General features: G+C 29.8%; 1 protein-coding gene across 3 annotated transcripts; it reads right to left on the bottom strand.

Moving 5' to 3' along the window:
- Window positions 1-3153: 3153 nt before the first annotated feature.
- LOC100796549 (transcription factor bHLH123) lies at window positions 3154-7932 on the bottom strand. Of its 3 annotated transcripts, none has more exons than XM_006592828.3 (7): window positions 7222-7932; window positions 6294-6909; window positions 5801-5908; window positions 5592-5657; window positions 5344-5409; window positions 5192-5242; window positions 3154-4311 (listed from the first exon to the last, which is right to left on the bottom strand). In XM_006592828.3, exons 1-7 carry the CDS (start codon window positions 7533-7535, stop codon window positions 4162-4164), a joined length of 1371 nt encoding a protein of 456 aa, XP_006592891.1. In that variant the 5' UTR covers window positions 7536-7932; the 3' UTR covers window positions 3154-4161. The 3 variants fall into 3 exon arrangements, with proteins under 3 accessions (XP_006592891.1, XP_006592892.1, XP_003539573.2); XM_006592829.4 differs by having other exon boundaries at window positions 5350-5409; window positions 7222-7918; XM_003539525.4 differs by having other exon boundaries at window positions 6294-6906; window positions 7222-7918.
- Between the last annotated feature and the right edge of the window lie 13043 nt (window positions 7933-20975).

Genomic DNA, 20975 nt, shown 5'->3' with positions numbered 1-20975 from the left:
ATTTTATATTAGTTTATTTCTTCTTTTTTTCACTTTTTTTTTGTTACATACTATTTTTTTCACCTTATTGCATAAAATAAAACAAAATTGTCAAGTATTAATCTGATTGAAACAAATAAAATATATAGGTGCTTATTGATTTGACAGTCCATGCACGACAAATAATCAGTCATGGAAAGAAAATATTCTTATGAGAGAAGAACATTGGTCTTCCTTTCTCTTTGTTGTTAAAGAAATTCAGTGTCATGTGATCTACAGATTTTTCGTATTTTGGTCCACACTTTCCTCTAATTTTCTTTTTTTTTCCTCCCTATCATTAGTATGCATCAATGGGTTTCTAATTCTGGCTTTGCAGCATCTTGTTCCATCATTTCATGACAAAAAGTGTCTGCCCTCTTATCTTTTCTCAGCTAGCCACGCTCATGAATTTCAGCAGCAAGTTAATTTTTTTAGATTCCCATGACACAGTCCTTTTCAAACATGATGAAGAAGCCTGACATTACACATGATGCGCAGAAAAACAGGGAATGGAATCTTTATTGAAGTTATATATACTTATTACAGTTTAGCTTGTAATATGGTTACTGATAATTAAGCTTAGCTCATTGTTCTCTTCTTTGGTAGTATAAATATAATGCTCAACATGATAAAAGTTATGAGTGAATTTAAAGTTAAGCACATATTTGTCTCGAGAGTTGTATTGGGTGGCATAAAGAGCTAGTTAGAAATTATGGAATCCTTGGACAATTGATATATATAGGCCTAAACAATTTGGTGATTATATTCCCTTCCCACCCTTTTTTATCCACATGAACTTTGGTATCAATGACTTTCGTTGATTAGCAATCATGTTATAGAATTATGCGACATAAACTATTATAAACAATTAAACGAGTTTATTGTTATCGGTTAAAGAAAGAAAAAGGTGCTAAAATAGAAGTATTCCTGTTATCCCTTCATTGCAATTCCATAGGTGCCATGCATGTGTCTAAATTATCCTTTTTTTTAGCATTTTATATTTTTAATATTTCATATCTTACAAAAATAATCTAATTTTATAGTTATCAGAACATGATGTTTTTAAATGTAAATGGAAAACAATAGTAAATATGTTTTTAATATTAAAAATGATAGATAATCTGTAACAAAAAAAAATTAATATGCTAAAACAACACTTATTTAAAAATAGAAAGAGTACATAAATACAATAGAAATTACCGAGACAACAATTTTTGTTACTAAGTTGAAATTAAGGATCATGTAAAAGTTAATGATAGTTATGGAGATAAAATATATAAATTATTAATTTTAGTTAAAGAATATTATCATTAACATCCATGTAACTATCTAAATTTTGTTCCAAATATTGTACGTTCTACTCAGCTGCTATCTGGGTGCATAAAAATCGCGACAATGAGATATGGTTTTCACCGCTGCAGGTTCATTTGTTATTCACTTCTAGCTAATCTCTTTCAAATTATATACCATAATGCCAAATGCTATCCACAAAATTAACATCTCCTGCGAGAATCTCCTTTTATTTACTTTAAATTTAAATAAATAAGTTCTGGTGCTGAGATAACAAAAAGAAGAAGCAAATGAATTATCACATATGACAATTTCTTAATGAAGACAAATTTTTAAGAAAGTAATTAATTAGGCTGGCAAAGTAGTGTGGAGCCCCATGACAGGCTAGCTTAGTTAACATAATAATAATCAAAATTCTTAGATGCTCCATTTTTGCATTAGTCTATGTTCAGATCTTGCTAGAGAAGGTAGAAAGTGAGATTTAGTAAAGTACTTCTAATCACAAGGGCGCCATCCACCTGGACCAGAACAAAATCGTTTGAAATGCTCTCTAGCCAATAGCGGCAAAACCCTTGCAAAAGTTGCCGTTTTAAAGATATATACCAATCATGTAGGTTTTAAATTTCAAGACAATGGTATCTTATTCTCTTTTGTTGTGCTATTGTCAATGTTCTTGTTATTATTTATTTCTTATTTTTTTTAAACATATTACAAGAAAAGGAAGAATAACATTGAGTTATCGATATCTTCATATATTAAAAAAAATGGCTAAAATATATATTTATGATTTCTAATAAATACTTAAATTTTGTATTTATTTCTTAATAAATTTTTTCTTTTGTTTTTGTTTTCTAATAAAACAATTTTATTTTTAATTCTTAACACTTATTTTTAGTTCTTGATAAATTAATGAATTTTGTATTCATTTTTTGATAATTTTTTCGTTTGTTAATAGTTTATTTTAAAAATACTAATAACATGAAAAAAAAATTATCATTGAACAAATACAAAATTCGTTAATTTATCATATACTAAAAAAAAATATCAAAGATCAAAACAAAAATATTATTTTATCAGAAACTCAATAAAAAAAAATTTACTAAAAAACAAACACAAAATTCAGGTATTTATTATGGATAAAAAAATATTTTAACCAAAAAATTGTATAAAAATACATCACTAGGAGATATAAGGTGAGTGAGTTAAATTATTAAAGCAGACGGAAAGAGACAAGAAATGTGAATTCAATCCCCCACTAATAAAACTAACATTTTAACAAACTAACATTTACCAATAAAATAAAATAAAAATGTGTCGGGTATCAACATACTATATGGTAGATTAGCTAAACTAGGTGTCGGTTTGTTTGAAAGTTAGACACAACTGATTTTTATAAAATTAATTTTAAACCGTAAAAAGTAATTAACATGTGTTTAAATTAATTTTAATTGGTTATAGATTTTATATTAGAATTTGTACACAATGGAAAAGAATTGACTATAAAAATAAAACAAACACGCCCTAATCAATTAAGCTTTAGTGGTTATTCTAGGTAGAAAATGTCCTTTCTCTTTAAACCTAGCTAAGGTACATATATATTCATTTATATGTACGTTCATTTGAATTTCTTGCGGGGTCGTCTTGATTTTTTTCAGAAATAAGAAATAGATAATGACGGGCACATTGTGCATTCAAAATGAGGACCTTATATGTCCTAATCGAGAAGTCCTCATCAGAGGATATAAATATTTATGAATTTCCTCTTTTCTTTCTACACATACTTCCAATGGAAGGCCATCTATGTGGCCATTCGGTATAACGCACAAAAGCATGTGAAAAAGCATCTACAAAATATAAATATCTTTCTGATAAATAAAAAATTTGATTTGAAAAAATTTGAAAACCCTAAAAGGAGGAGCATGGGCCACCTTCTGACTTCCACTTACTCATTCCAAAGACATAAACAAATAAAAAGTGAGGTTTCCAATCAAATGACGCATCCCTTCACTCACACCTCTATTCTATACTTCAATGATTCTCTCAAATTAAAATCTTTTATCTCTTGAGATAAAGGTACATAGTGCCAGCTCTATTCACAATATAGCAACAAGAAATTAATAAAGCTCCTTTATCTTGTGCTAACAACAATTTCTCCCTCTTGTTTAGTCTAGGAATTCGAAAGAACTTAACTTTCTCTATATATATTCAGCAATTTGTTATGCCTAATTAATCCCACAATTCTAAGCATAATTCTTCAATTATTACAACAACTTATTCTGCCCCCAATGGTCCCAATATTGCCCCAAAACCTACATAATTCTGAATGTAGTTGGTCCAACTATGGCTATCTTTTGAAGGGTCATATCCCTTTCTTTCTCTTTCAAACACATTTTCCCCCATCTCTTTTTTATACATCTTTTCCACACCCCAGCAGAACTAACTACCTTTACATATTTATGTGGGCTTCTGTGTCCTCTTTCTTGTTTCTCTTTTCTTTCATCATATCATTCCCAACTTGGCCAGGTGTGTGATAAGGTACATGCATGTCCTAGCTAGCTACTTGCAGGGTATTGGTTCGTGTCCCAATTCTCCATCCATCCATTATTATTAGGGTAAAATGTGTTTTAACTTCTTTAATTTCCATCAAAAATTAGTCTTTGTAATTTTTATAATTAGTGAATTTCGTCTCTCATCTTACTACCACAGCTAGGTTAGGTTTCATGAAGAAGACGAAATTCATCAATTATAAAATACAAAGACCAAAATATTTCTTTTAAAATATGGACTAAAATCAATTTTGATAAAAAAAATAAAATTTAAGACCTAAAACACATTTTATCCTTATTTATATTGTTATCTGGGAGTTCCTCCGAATGTTGGTGTCCAAAAATCAACCGTGGTTTCATGGGTAACTGGAAATGTACTTGAAACAGGCACCAAGCATAGCCCTCGGCTTCTTAGATCCTGCTTTGGACCCTCAGCTTCCTTAGATTTACCAGAATTCTGCATCGAAAGGCAAAAAAAAAGAAGCATTATAACTTAGCTAAATTTGGAAAAAAGTTATCAGCATCAGTCCCTGAGAATCAAATCTGCATCTTACTCCCTTTCCTATCTCTTTCCTTTTCCTTACGATAAGAGTAATACTTATTTCACATTATTTTTTCTTTGCACTCTTTTCCACTCCTTGTAGCATATATATCAAACCATTTGAAGAAGATGATGAAGAAGAAGGAGAGATAAAAAGAATCTTTTACAATGAGTGCATTATAGAAAACCATATCATATATTAATAATTCAACATTAGATTACTTTCCTCTGATATTTTTGTTTAATTGAAATTTAATTAATAATACAAATATAAGGGTCTACTTCCATTTTAGAGTGGATTTGGGTAGAAGATAAGAAAAAAAAAATAGAAAGAGAAAATAGTAGATATGATAAATAATGAGATAAGAAAAAAAGTGAAACATATTAAAACAATAAAATGTAAAATGAAACGGAATATAAAGCAGATGTATATTTATAATTACTCAATTGACATTATTACTAGATAATTTTATTAGTTTTGAAAATTGATATATAATTCATAAATTAAATATTTAGTATAATATTTCATATTATTGTTATAAACAAATAATATTTATACAAATAAATTAACTTCTGTTCGACAATAAACTGATGAATTCTTATTAATGCTATAACACCAACGACGTGAAAAAAAAGTCAGGATTCTAACCAAAAACGTAGTAAAAAAGAAAAGTGATATCTAGGAGAGGAAGTATTGCTATTTGAAAGATAAAAGCATTTTGTTCAATACTATAATTAAAGAAAAGAAGAAAGAAATATCAGATCTAGTTGCAGCATCTTTATGTACGTATGGTACCTGTTGAATCTGTATTGGAGCTCCACTTTTCATATACGGGGTACTTAAAGCCTGTTCAAAAAGAAAAAATATATATATCTATAAGATGAAAATTTTGCAATTATTTTTAATTGTTTTTTTATAAGAATATCTTAATGGGTAATGGGACTTACGGTGACCTGTTCGTGGAGGAATTTGATGTATTCAATGGCTTCAGAGAGCACTGAGGCTGTATCAGTCTGACACAATTAATGCACAAAAGAGATTTAAAATCTTTTATCAATAATTAACCTGCATTATCAAAACTGCTATGATGATTCATGTTATTTTTTTTCTTAACCCCACTTATTATATGACATAAATTCACAAGTGAAATGATCATTCACTTAATAGGTTGTACATGATTTTATTGCAAGCCCACCTTTCCGAAAGGCGACACCAATTGTTGGAGTGCAGTGATTCTGTCCCCCATCTTCTCTTTTCTCACCTAAGAGGGCAAGAAAGCAGAATTACAGGCTCACATCCATGTTTATGGATTCAAAGGAAAGGAAAAAAAAAATAATGATAAAGATAAAAAAAAGTTTAAAGAGCTTTCCCTTCTTGTTAAAAGGCTAGTTGCACTTATTGTACCTTAAAAGCTGGCAAAGGAGATGGTGTTTCGTTACGGGTCCTTTTGGGTGCTGGCTCATTCCCACTTTTCTTTACCACAGTACCTGACTCCCTAACTTCAGATATATTCTGCAAAATTATTTAAAACCATAGCTATGTGAATTAATTTAAAACTTTACACCACATCAAACCCTAATAACATAATACTATATAATTAATATGGTTTTATAGAATTTTTTTTTATAATTTACCAAATCTGTTAAAGACTAATAATCTCTATCAAATAAACCTGACAACTTAGTTGAATCTCCTCTCCTATAAATTCTATAAAATCTATACATGTCAATGCATTTTACAACTTTGTGTACCGTGAAATATAAGATGAATTGAATTGCTAAGAAAAAAAAAAAGAAAAAAAAAGATTACAAATTTGATCTTCTTTATTAAAAATTAATATTTACCGATAAAAAAAAACCATATAAACTATGTTGTCGTAGTAGTATAGTAATAGTACCTTTGACTGTACTTCAAAATTTGGCGTAGAGAAAGGGGGTTGCAATGAAGGGAAGAAGCTGGGGCGAACATCTTTGATGTTTGCAGCCTCAGAAGCATTCCAAAAGGTTGCGGGGTTAGTGAAATGCAACTGGTTATTGGGTGGTGGTTTTGGAGGGGAAGCTCTCAAGAATTGAGGAACTTTGGACCAAGAAGGAACCAATTCATTAGAGTTTAATCCATAGCTTGTTGTATGATATGGAAAACTCATAGGTTGTTGTTGGGTTTGGTTATTGTGATCAGGTCCCAATAGTCCTTGCAAGATTGAGGAGGTCCCATATAAGGCTGAGGAATCAATCTGAAAGTTAGAAGAGGGTAACCCTTGGCTTGTCACTGTGCTGTCCCCAGAGCTATATTGAGGACTAAACTGGCTTTGATCCAAAGAGAAGCCACCACCCCTATTCACTTGCTTGAACTCATTGGTTGAAGACTCTGAAGAGAATATCTTCTCTGACCTCCATTGAACTTGTTGTGACAACTCCATATTCCCAGTTTCATGCTGAAAATTGGTCCTTGATGAGCTCAAATTCTCTTGCAGCATCGACCGGAAACTGTTCTCCGTACCCTTCTCTCCTCTTCTATCACCGTCAAAACAAACACAAGAAAAAAGTCAATCTATATCCCATGAGGATTGATCAACTATTTATTACTCTATTATATGATGCTAAATTACAAAGTTATAAAAAAAAAACAAAGAAATATCAGAAATAAAAGTCTTTCTTGATGTCTGCTATCACATGATATCATTCGATTCAGTTAAAGACTAGAATTTTAGAGATATTATTTACAAGTTATCAAAAAATAACACAGATAAAAATATCTTCTTTTTCTTTTATGGTGGATTGTTAATTTGATTGTGTTTTGACTTGACACAAATTGCATGCACTTACAACAAAGATGCTCGATTCCAATCCATGGCTTGGGATGAGAGGCCTAGGCCCATCATATGCAAGTTGGGGTCACTGGAAGTGGCAGAATCTGGTTGTTGAAGCTTATTATTCTGTGTGTCATGGAAAACCACAGAAGAAGAATCCATGGAAGACCTTGGCTTCATGTCTGCCATATCCGAACCTTGCCAACCAAAGTTGTTGCCTGTGTTGGTGATGGCTGAGGAAGATGACTGGGATGCCCCGCTCTCATACCTCACGCTTCTTGATGTTTCCCACCAGTTCCCACTTGCTTGAAATTGATCATCATCTGCCATATGGTTGTTCTTGATGAAGAATTAATCCAACAAATTTTTGTAGTAATTTGCTTCAGCCTCCGCTATATTTGTGTGTGTTAAATGATAAATAAAAACTAAACTATGAATCTATATGTGATATTTTGGTGCATCAGATTCTTCTTCAATTGTGTGTGTCTATGTGTTTTGTGTTGTGAGGGTTGAGTTTGAGAAAAAATGAATGGAAAACGGTTCGCTGCTTCTCAGTATTTATATTGTTGGCAGCTGAGCTGAAGAGAGAAAAAAACCTTCAACGGAATGAATGAATGAGAAGAGCAACCGACTAACCGGATTATGGTTGACACTTTGATAATTCAAAGGGGTCATTGATAAGACATGGGAATTTTGATTAAAGGTTCAGTTTTTTCAAATTGAATTTGGCTTATTCCTTTATGTTATTATTATTATTTATTTTATAGCAGGAGGTCTTTTCCTTTTCTATTTTTCCAGTTGTTGGCTGCCTCTAAAGTCTAAATTTCCAGTAATATTGAAATGTTATTGAAAATGACAGAACCTGTAAAGGTTTAATAATAGTACAAATAAAATAATATATAAAAAAGTTAAAGAGTTCTATGCTTGATATCAGTTGATCCCTACCTTAAATATTCCCTTCTCTTGGAATGTAAAAATTAACTTTCGTTTTCGTAAATTTCTGTTTCGAATTAAAAAATTTGGCATTAATTAATTAAATTTTCAATTAAGAATTTACTAAAAACGATTTATTAGCATTAACTTTCAGAAATTATTTTAAGTGATTAAAATGAAAAATGTTATTTTTTAAAGCAAAAAAAAGGAAAATGCTATTGAGGAATATTATTTCTTGTATAAAAAATAAAGTATAAAAGTATAACCAAATACTTGTTTTTCTGGTAAAATTCTTTTATATTTACTTGATTAAAATTAGTCACAAGAATTAATTTTGAAAAAATTATTAAAACTATTGAAAATAAATACTCCAATGATCAATATAAAAATTGGTAGAGATAGTGAGTTTCATATTATCATCCAATCACAAATTAACGTTTAAAATATTTTAAGATAATTATTTTAAAAGTTAATAAACTTATCATGATAAATTATGATTAAATAATTATATAAAAAAATTTATACTATCATTTTATAATTCTTTTTCTCATAATTAAATAATCACAATAAAAAAACATAAATAATTAGTTTTGTAAAAAAATAAAATTGCAGTACATTTCTAACTTTTCTTTAGGAAGAAAGGCGAGCCTTTTCTGGGAAAAAAAAATTCCTCATTAAAAGAGCAGAGGTAATCTCAATAATATTGTCAATGTTTTGTACCTGAATAAGATTAATGTCCACAGTAAAAATATATTTGTAGTTAAAACTAAAATAACTACTTTGTCCCAAAAAAAAGTTTGATCGTTTATCTTTCTTTTTTATTTTTTACCTATATATTAAAAGATTAAAATAGCTAGTACTTTTCTTTTGCAAATAATTGAAAAAAAGAAGCATGTATTATTGGACTGGCCTGGCTCATCCCAGGTTGCCTCTTCTAGGATTCTATAGAAGCTTTGTTTCCTTTAACTATTTTTGCTGAGTAAGGTTCCGTTTTTTATTTTTCAAAGATTTTATTCATTGTACTTTATGCATCATCGTGTTGTTATCTTTATGTCAAACCAGTTCTCCAAATTTAATTATATACATTGTCATGATAGATTTGTAACAAACAATAATAATTAATGATTAAATTAGTCATTTAAAGGTATAAAATATTACCGTACTGTTTAATTATAATATATACGTTTTATAGAGAACTAAAATGATAATACGAGAAAATCTTTTAAAAAATTAATGTGATGATGAATTTATTTTTTTAAAATTAAAGACAAATTTTAACAATATTTTTTTTAAAAAAAGTAAATAATATTGCATGAAATTTTAAAAGGCTATACTTCCAGAATTTACTCTAACTTTATATTCATATGCATATATTTTATAACAAAAAAGCTAGATGTATAGCTATTTGACAGTGTGACGGGCTTTGTTCAATTGTTCTTTACTTCTTTTGGCAAAATCAAATTACATTGCCAAACAAAAGAAACTAAAAAGAAAAAGGTGTAGACGCTCTTACCAATCATTATTTCCTGCAATGCCAACCTACTTTTCTTCCTTTGTTTCCCCCCCCCCCCCCCTTAATAGCATCGTTGTTATGCATTTAGGCAACGGTAATCATACATAATAAACGATACTTTTACTATTAGATGTTTCAAATTTATGAGCTTTTTTAAATCTTAGGGAAAATATATATAAAAAGTTCAATGATTTTTCCTTTAAAATAAAAAATAAAAAGCTGAATGAGTTAACCTTTTTATATATCACTTATATGTCAATATAAAACATTGATAGAATCTTATAAGAATAAGTCCTCATATATATATTTGAGTATAATCTACTGAAAAAAGCTACCTATGAATACTCGTTCAATTCAATTAAACATCAATAACGTATATACAGACATGGATTGACATTATATTGCAATGAAAAAAGTGAGTAAAACAAACACACTCTAAATAAACTAGCTAAGTTTGTTGATTATTAGGTAAAAAAATGCAGCTTGTGTGATAAATAAAATCCATTGACCAAATCAATGAGATCAGAGTTGGCTAAAGTAATAAAAATAAAGGTTTTCAATCAAATATATTTACTAGTGAATCAGCACTAAGTCATTTATAAGTATGACTATAAATAGTTTGGCTTGTGTTCATCTTACTTTAATCATAAAATCAGTCTACTTTTTTTTCTTTTTCATAAACCTGATTTTTCACCATTTAAAATAAAAATACATTGACCTACAAAGTTTGTTACATGATGACCTAATTGAACACCCGGTAATCATGAAAACAGGTCAGCTTCATTATATGCATGAACAGCTTTGGCTTGTTTGCCTAATTCAAAGAACATGTTTACATATTACTTGATAAGATATTTATTAAGTCTGACTTATCCCTTTTTGGAAAATTTAACCAGCGTAACAGTGTATATTGCATTAATTAAGTCAGTACATATACGCGTTGACTAACCTAATTCTTTATCAGATAAATCAGAACATCATTACATAAAAGAAGATTCACTTCAGGGTCTAAAGCTAAGCTTGGACAACCAAAGGTTAAGGGTCGTTTCAAACGAACGAAGGGTACGTGCAGCTTACGTATTGCGTTATTGCTGGATTATGTCAACTGGGTTAATTTGGTCGAGTGGGTGCAGTGGAGTAGAGGATAGTTCATGCGGTGAAATTGTTTAATAATAAAAATAAAAAAACGATATTGTTAATGTACGGTATCGTCAAGTAACAAAACGATGTTCTATGTGTTTAATTTTGCATTTATCACATTTCAATTAAAAATATGAAAATGGGGAAGCAGTTTATGGAGTATGGATTTAGAGAAGAAAATTTGAGAATCAATTTAAAACAAAAACAAGCAAATAAAACTGGGGAAACATTAGTAACGAGAAACTTCCAGATTGGGAATCTGCTCATCGTTTCCTATTGAACTAATCTTATTATGTTGATGCTCTTATCGGTTCTCTTTGAAGACAAATTAACATTAGTAATTTTTGTTTCCTTACATGAATGCAAAGTATATCTAATTGAATTGATAAATGCATGGTAGTTATTATATTTGTTAATTTATTTATCCTCAAAGGATTAAACCTATTTTAATGATTTAATATTCAAGTTCTTTTCTTATGGGTCCAACGTTTAAGTTCATTTTTAGTTCTTCCCTATGCATTATGAAGAACGTAAGTCAATTGCTTTGTATAAAGAAAAAAAAAAGAATCAATAGAGAAACCAAAAGAGTATCAGGACATTAAACATTCAATAGTTATCAAGGTAAGGCTTCATCTTAGACGAATAATATTAGAAAAGGAATAATAGAAAAGGAAAAGCAATTTATTTTATTAGCCAAAGAAACATATATATTAATGAGGTACTAGCTAGACGTACCCAAAGGCAAATACAAGAAAATAGCTTACAAGGAAAAGTAATTCTTAATCCTAAGTCATCACAAGGTATGGGGTCGAACTTCCAAGCATAACCTAAAGGTCCTATTTAAACTCTTAGGCTAATAAAAGTTTGGGCCTAAATAAAATAAAAATGCAAAAACATATATATCAGTCGCAAGTTACACTTCATTAGGTGAAGGTTGTTTCATAAGATGCTGGTGGGGCATTTCACGGGATGCCTGTGAACACTCCTGTCTAATTCCTAGACACACCAAATAGAATCCTTCGTAGACAACAGGGTGTTTCATGGGTTACCCTTGAGCTTTGTTGCCCTATCAGGTAGAAATGTGCTTTCTTGACTCCTGGTTGTAGTTCCTTGCATCCAATGCTCTAGTATGATTTGATGTCAACTCTAAGTCTTGGTAGTGCTTCGATCGAACTTCAAAATCAAGCTTCATTAATTTTTCCAAAATTTATAAAATTTCAAATCCTAAAACCAAAACAAACCTAAAAACATAACAAGTTCAAAGGGAAAATGATAGCAACATCAGGCCCACACGTACAACTGATTGCACCCTTGTGAAGATATCCTTGCCGATAGTTTTATCCATTCTATTATTTGTCATTGCATTCTGTTATTCCTTTCTGTTATCATTGTCCCCTTTTCTGTTATGGCCTAAGTGCCAAATCATCGGTGTACATCACATAAATACCCATCATCAATGAAATAAAGGCAAGAAGGAAATTGAGTAATCTTACCTGTAGTTTAGTTTGGTAGTATAGACTTAGTTCGTAACAAACAAGATTACTCAATTTCCTTGCCTTTATTTCATTGATGATGGGTATTTATAGTGATGTACAGTGATGATTTGACACTTAGGCCATAACAGAAAAGGGGACAATGATAACAAAAAGGAATAACAGAATGGATAAAGCTGTTGACAAGGATCTCTTCACAAGGGTGCAATCAATTGTACGTGTGGGCCTGATATTGTTATCATTACAGCTGGTATTTCTATCAAAAAACAACAAAAATAACTAGAAACTAAGCTATACAAGATGGGGAAATGCAAGTTATTTTAACTAAAATGTTGTGCAAACTTGGTGTGATATGTGATGCATCAATAAGGGATCGATGCTTGTACATTAAGGGAGGAAATGATCTTGTGGAAAGAAATCTTACAACTAAAAAGGAGAGTAGGTGATGAGAGAAAAGGAACTTGTTTTGGGAGTCAAAGAAGAACTAGGGAAATCTTGACGTTCAATGATTTCATTGATCATATGGAGTTGGTGGAACTACTATTAGTTGGGAGAAAGTTTTCTTGGATAAGGATGGGGAAGGAGCTATGAGTAGGTTGGATAGGGCAATGGTATCATTGGAACGGCTACAAATGTGGCCAAATGCTACTCAATACATATTTGATAGATCCATATCTGATCAGGGACTTCGACCATTCAAGGTGTTTAACTATTGGATTGAGAAACTGGAATTTGTGAAGAAAGCATATGGATCATGTGACATTCAAGGATGGGGTGCCTATGTGAAATTCAAGCATTTAAAGAAAGACATTAAGAGGTGGAGTGCTTGTGGAGAAACTTGGCAATCAACATGCTACCAATATTGATAATTTGGTAACAAACAATCAGTTGGATGGAAAAGAAGAAGCTGGAGGTCTTTCGATGGAAGAGATTGGAGAAAGGGAGGGATTACTCAAAGATTTTTGGAAGCTTTTAAGGATACATGAATCTATACTTTGTCAAAAGTCCATACTCAAGTGGCTTGTAGAAAAGGCTGAAAATGCAAAGTTCTTCCATGGGGTTGTTAATTAAAGGAGAAGGAACAATTGCATTAAAGGTTTGAAAGTGGGGAATGAATGGTGCGATGAGCCTAGGAAAGTGAAGCAAGAAATTAAAGAGTACTTCCAAAAAAGATTCTTTGAAGAGGGAAGCATGGAGGTTGTGTTGGAGGGGGTTGGCTTTAAATCCTTATCGGAGGATGATAATGTGCTTCTGGTTAATTCATTTTTCAAAAAGGAGATAAAGGAAGTTGTGTGGAGTGCGATGGCAACAAGAACTCTGACCCGGATTAATTAAACTTTAATGTCATCAAGTCTTGTTCAAATGTAATTAAAGTGGACACTTGTAGGGTTGTACATGAGTTTCATACATTTATAAGGTTATTGAGAGGATCCAATGCTTTGTTCATAGCCTTGATACCAAAAAAGGAGAATCCACAAGAGTTAGGGGTATAGACCAATTTCAAAGCCGACTTTGAGAAAGCATACGACTACGTGAGGTGGGATTTCTTAGCCTATATATATGTTATACATGTTGGATTTTGTGCTAAATGGATCCAATGGATGTAAGGGTGTCTACAATCATCATTTATTTTCATCCTGGTCAATGGAAGTCCTATGGAGGAATTTGCGGTTAACAAAGGTCTAAGGTGTAACACCCTTAATTGTTGACTTCTCAGCGACTCTCACACTATAACACTTTTTTATACTGACACTTCACTCAATATCTTTGTTGGTTAGAACCATTCACCGGTGAGAACCCTCTGTAGGTATCCTTTTTTGAGACCTTAAAACCAACTCTGACATCGCTCGACTTCTTTCAAGATCATTGACTATATCTCCACAAATCAATACGAGACTTTTCAGCATGTTTTGTCCTTACTCACAAGCTTTTTAGAAAGTTTTCCAAAAGGTTTCTCATTCCATAACTACTTCAAGTCAAACACGCTTAATTGTGGAGTTCTTAAGTAATAGACTACCAAAATATATGTATCTTGTTGATATAGGTAATACCAGTTAATTCTTTTAAGTCATCCTAAATTATACAGTTTCATACCTATACAACCTCAATCTAAATCTCTCTCATTCTTATGTGATTCATCCAGGTTATTACATAAGACAAGACGATCCACTAGCACCCTTCCTTTTTTTTGGTGGTAGCGAAGGGTTTGAGCAGTTTGGTGAGAGAAGAGGAAACAAAGGATTTCTTAGTGGTAGTCAAAGTGGGAGATGAAAATTAAGTGGTATCACTCCTCCAATGGATGCTATAATTTTCTTCTTTAGAAATGCAATGGGGGACTCAATTACCTTGCAGACAATTTTAAGGTGTTTTGAGATGACATTCGGTTTAAAAGTATATTTTCACAAAAGTAACTTAGTTGGTATCAATGTGGATCAAAGGGAGGTGAACACTTGCGCAATAGTGTTGAATTGCAACATCATGAGTATCCCATTTATATGCTTGGGCTTATCTATTGAGGTAGATGCAAGGAAGTGCTCTACACGGCAACCAATAATAGAGAAAATGCAGAAGAAGTTGACTCCTTGACAGTATATGACATTTATCTTTTGAAGGGAGAGTGTGTCTCGTCATATTGATTTTGTCTTCTATACCTTAAAATTTTCACCTTCTCTCTCTTTAGAATTCCTAAAAAAATTTGTTTCCATACTCAATAGTATCCAAAGACACTTTTTATGGGATGCTAAAGGGGAGGACAAGAAAGTCTTTAGGGTGAGGTGGGAGGTGGTGTGTTCTCCAAAAGAAAAGGTGAGTTGGGTATCAAAAATCTTGGTGTGTTTAATAGAGTGTTGGTGGGTAAGTGATTGTGAAGGTTTGTAAGAGAGAGGGAGGGAGGGTCTTTGGAGAGAGGTTTTGGTTGAGAAGTATGGCGTGGTGGATTTGGATTTGTTTATGTTTGGGTTAGATATTGCTAGAGAGGATCATAGTGGTGGGGCAATTTAATGAGAGTGAGTGAGGTTGAGAGGAATAAGGTGGGTTGGTTTCAACAACAGATTGATAGAGAGCTTGGGCCGGGAAATGGTGTGATAGTTTTTGGTTTGCAAGATGGGGTGGTGAGGAGTGTTTTTACAATAAGTATAATAGGTTGTTTTTAAATTCGATTCAAAAAAATTGTAAGGTGTTGGAGGTGGGAAAGGTGGAATGGGGAAGTTTGGAAGCGGGATCTCGAGTGGAGGAGGGAATGGTATCGATCTATCATGAAGCTGGTGCATGGCAAAGGTAAAGGACTTCAAATTCTCATATTACGTGTGTAAATTGGATCTTGGCTTGTAGCATCTCATATAAATGCTTGAAAGTGGATTTGGAAGTGCATCAATATCATCAACTGGGACGCGGAGTTTTTGGATTACGTAGAGGTTGGGATAATTATTGTAACATCTGATATAATGGAAAAGAGGAGTGAAATGGGGAGCGAGAAACTGAAGGATGGTGAAAAGAGTTGTCTGGTAAAATTTGGGGACCGAACTATAGTTATTGGGTTGAGGGCAGTAAAGGTTATTAGAACACCCAGTGAATGGGTAGATCTTTTGGGAAATACATTTGCCATTTTAATTGTCTTGTAATTTTGCAAACACGTTTCTAAGATGGCACTGCTTGTGGCATCTTTCTCGTGTTCCTTCTATATTAATATAATTGATTGGCTGTAAAAAAAAAGGATCGATTCTTAGTTCTTTTCCTCTAATTTTCAACTGATAAAATGTTGTCAATCTAAATGATATATTCGCTGTTTTATTTTAAAAATATGATTGTTTTGTTTTGTGTCCAATGTGGCTTTATATATTCATAATTAACTGTCCACATTTGTGTTTGTGTATATATATGTAGGCGTAAAGCTTCAAGTTTGCTCTTTCATTTTCATTTTTCTTTCACGGAAATGTGTATTACTGCTCTAAACATGTACTTTTTTTTGGTCGGCCTTCTAAACATGTACTTATTGTTTCATGTCATTAAAGATTATTTTCTTGGTATGTGTTACATATCATATATTTGATGATATATTTGTTCTAGAACATAAAGTTGTCTTTTTGTTTGATTTATGGCCATATTCCTTGCATGAAATTTGTAAACTGTGTGTTGGACATTGCCGAAAATAATGCATGGTTGTGTGTTTTGAATGTATTTTAAGTTATACTTTGTTTGGGATTTTATCTGGGGTTATTTTGATTCATCTAAAACGCTTAAAAACCCTATAAATCACTAAGTTTTATAAGCCAATTCTTTTTAAAAGATTGGACACATGAACAATTGGCTGTTGAAACAGTTGTAGAAGAGAACCAAAGTGAAGACTTAAAGACATTTTCTAAGTTTTATGGACTAGTATGAAGTTTAAAGACCATCGACGTTAATAAAAATTATGTTTAAGCTAAAATAATGGCTAAATAGAGGTCATTGGGTCACCATGACCTTACATACATTTTTAATAAGCCGTTCATTTTTATTTGAAAAATAAAACATTACCATTTTGCCTATAGCATTCTTTCAAATTTCACATTTTACAAATTTTCTATTCATCATCATTTAAAAAAAGAAAGACTGATGAATTTATTTACATTGAGAAAGGTATTAATAATTCTTTTAGTATGGAGTTAATCAAATGTTGTGAGCAACTTTCTTAAATTACTATATTTTCAAAAAAAAAATAACTCTTATATTATTATATAAGATTTTCAGTTTTTTTTAATTTACATTTATATAAAGTATTGGTTAAGTATAATGTATTATCTTTAATTTCTTTTTTATCTTTGTATTTGACTCCCGAAAATAATATTGATTAGTTCTTCCCCCTAATCATTGTTCATTCTCTGTGTTATAAGATTATCATTTTAAAGGATAATATCATTTTATTTTATTTGCGATTTTAAAAAACCAAAGCCACTTTTTTTACTTTATCTTTCACTATTCATATTTCTATTTAAAATGACCGGAGAAAATTAACAAAATGATGATAAAGTTTTGACCATGTGAATAAATCATATTTTCCTACTACTAAAACTCTAAAAGTATTTAAATATTATAAAAACTTTCAGCAAAAACCATTTCTTATAAGTATTTTAGGTCTAGTTCTTGTTTGTCTCTGGGGCTGATGACAAAGTTTACGAGATTAATCAAACATGAGGAGGGTTAATAATATACTCTTTAATATACTTCTTCTAATACATTTTATTATTGATTGAAATTCATTAAAAATTATAAAATCATGAAAGATAATTATTTAATAAGATGTGAGATCAATAATTTTTGTAATTTTTGATAAAATTCAACTAATAAAAGAAAGTGTATTAAAAAGAATATTTCTAAAAGTATGTTACTAGCATTTTTCATTAAACATAACGTTACAGTTCACAAATTCCATTTATTGTTTATATTATATTTTATCCTGATTATAAGATCATTTTTAAAAACTTATATATATTTTTTTATAAGATTTTTTTTTTAATTTTTAGATGTATTAATTATGTTTTTTCCTACATATCTTTACTTAATTTATTTTCTCTTTCAAACATTAATGAGAATCAATTTAATGAATAGAAAGATAAGAAAATGATAATTTTAAAAAAAATAATACAATTAATTGATATATTTAATGTAATTAACTAAATTGATTGTTTTTCTTAAAAAACATAAATTAGTTAGAAAGTTTTTATAATGAGGAAGAGATGAAGTATATGTGTAGCTTCTGAGTAGTAGCACAGCGTGCACACTTCCCTGACCAGACCCTATTTAATAATTTTCAAACACAAGTCGTTGTTCTTAATTTGTTGGTGAGAATGACTTGAAGTAGTGTGATTCATTTGTGACTACTGAAGTCGTCTCTCTTGATCATCAAAGGGTTGAATGGTTTGCCTGACACCAATGCAACTAATATATAAGCGTACGAAGATTGATACCAAAAGGAGAAGAAAGTAAAAAAAAAAAATCATTTAAGTTAAGTGAAAAGAAATTTTCATTATAACAAGTTATTCAAATATTTCAAAAATAAATACTTGAGTAATACATGAAAAATTCTTAGAAATACTTGGTTAAATTGAATAAAACATGGTAAATACTTAGAAAAGTTAACTAAGTATAGATATATCATTAACAAAAATAAAAATTATAAATCTAATAAAATATTACTAAAAAAGAAACTGTTTTTTTTATTGGTTCAAAGTTAATTTTTCTATAAGTTCATCATTTTATAAAAGATATATAGTTATTTTAAATATTTTATTAATCGTTGAATTCTTATAAGACCTAATTGCATTCTTATTTATAACACCTAATTAAAAATATAACATGTAAGATAAAAAAAAAATACAGGATAAAAAATTTTAAAAGTATAATAAAAAAAAAGTCATAACACAAAGTAGTAAGAAAAACAACAATAAAAAAAATTGTAATCTTGCTAAAGGCAAAACAGTATATAAAAAATTAAATAAAATTTTCAAATTAAAAAAAAAGTAAAAAAGATGAGAATTTTTTACTTTTAGATAAAATCTTGTCAATAAAAAATAATAGCTTAAAAAAATTAAAAACGGACCATAAAATATTTTTTACATAATACCATGAAAATTTAAAACTCTTGGGGGCTACCCCACTATCGCTGCTTCATTGTTTGTGCACATGTGTCTAAATTCTAATGAAAGTTTAACTTGTAAAAAAACATTTATAAAATGTTGTTTTCGGTACTTTTTATTTTTTATATATTTAAATTTATCTTCTTTAAAATATTGTATAATTTAATTTTTCATTTATTACATTTTATATATAACAATAATTTTATTATATATTAGGTAGATAAAATATAAGTTAATTGCTATAATTATTTTTAATTGCTTATATTAATTATAATTAAAAATATTTTATTTATGTTAATTGCTATAAAATAATTTTATTTCCTTAGACTAGTTTTAGTAACACTAACCATTTCATATGCTATAGAATTTGAGCAATTATACGCTAGTTACTTTTAATTATAAATATGTTTTCTCATTTATGTTAGGTTTTAAATTGTTTTTAATTTCAGAAATATATTAATTTACCTGAGTAAAATTAATTATAGCTATAGATTAATATTAATTTTGTTTATTAAGTATGTTAAATTTCCACCCCTAACAATTTTTTTTTCTGGTTCCGCCCGAGTAGTTATATAATACAAGTAAACTAAAAAGAACATTCAAGTATGGTTCAAGGCTTAAAAGCTTACCAGCAATAAATAAATACATAGTAGCATAAGAAGTATGCTTCTTGCATGCTTGCAGAAACTTTTGATCGGAAGAAATGATTAATTAATTAATAATCTCTAAAAGAAAGCAAAGTTAAACTTTATTTACTGCGTTGGAAAGTACTCCATCACCTAACCATGAAAAATGTTACTACCAGTCAATATCACGATAATGAATGCAACAATATTTCATCCCAAAAGTTTACGCGTGGAATTGAAACCATATAAATTAAATAAATGGTTAAAAGTTAAAGCAGCAAAAGAGTTGTTAAACATATTTTTAGTTATTCAAAATATTATTAGTTTAAGATGAACATGAATTTTGTAAGTGTTTATAGAGTTAAGAAACTTTATTACCTGTCTTGAATTAGAACACTATTTCCTTTACAAACATAACTATATATAGATTGAATTTGGATTTTCTTAATTATTTTTTCAGTTAATAAAAAATAAATTGATTGAAAGAAGAGATTCAATCTCTTTAGTAGAGTTTAACAAGACTGATGAACAATTTACATCACTATCATAATAACTAAAAAAATATTATTTCTCCTCCTAATTTTTTTTAAATGTAACTAGCTATACATTAGCAATGGTATTTACTAAGAAATTATAAGCTTTTAACATTTGATTTCTTTTCTGTAATTTAAATTTTTTTTAATTGCACTGTTAATTTCAAGTGTAAACATTTGAAATAATGTTTATAAATAAGTAATATTAGTTGTATATACTAAATATCAATTTCATTTTTTTTAAAATACACACCTTGTTAGGTGAATCAAATTAATAATTTAAATTAAAGTTTCAATACAAAGTGATAAATTTAATTTCATTTTTGAATTCAACTGTGTTTATTTATAAAGTCAAAGAATTGATTGTATGCATAAAATATTAACTATACCTATGCTTAATTTCTTTTCTTACATATATGTAAGAAAAAAAATTATATATAGGTGAATAATATGGTGCAGTGAGTGCATGTCTTGATAATTATTATTTTTTTATGATTATAAAGAAAAAGCGCATGGCTCCCCGTTCCTTAATAGCTCTCTTCTTGTTCTTAGTGTCTTGATAATTACTTCCCACTAATTATTGATAATTGATAAATAAGAATTTTTTCTATTACTTTGACTGATCCAATGTTTATTCTTAAATCTAAAAAAAATGATACTTTTGTAATAAATAAAAAAATTAGCATCTAACAACACATTTAATGGATTAAATTTAGAAAAGATGTTTTCTTAGAATATTATGTCAACAAATTAACTTTTAATTATTATTCCAAATCGAAGTGTAAAATAAAATTATGACAATTTGAAAACAAGTGTCAACAAGTAGGCCCCACGCGGCGTGCAGGCGTGCCACGACATTTGGGTCCCACTTGAAGGCTGCTTACAGCTTTTTTTTCTCTTTGAGAGTCAGAGCCTGTT

The sequence above is a fragment of the Glycine max genome, chromosome 12 (genome assembly GCF_000004515.6).
Source record: "Glycine max cultivar Williams 82 chromosome 12, Glycine_max_v4.0, whole genome shotgun sequence".
Lineage (NCBI taxonomy): Eukaryota > Viridiplantae > Streptophyta > Magnoliopsida > Fabales > Fabaceae > Glycine > Glycine max.
This window is presented reverse-complemented; position numbering and strand designations above follow the sequence as displayed.

Coding starts and splice junctions, on each gene's coding strand:
- LOC100796549 (XM_006592828.3), bottom strand. CDS start 7,535: ATGGCAGATGATGATCAATTTCAAGCAAGTGGGAACTGGTGGGAAACA. Junction 5,909..6,293: donor ATTTTGAAGTACAGTCAAAG/GTACTATTACTA, acceptor ATAATTTTGCAG/AATATATCTGAAGTTAGGGA. Junction 5,410..5,591: donor TGGTGTCGCCTTTCGGAAAG/GTGGGCTTGCAA, acceptor TAATTGTGTCAG/ACTGATACAGCCTCAGTGCT.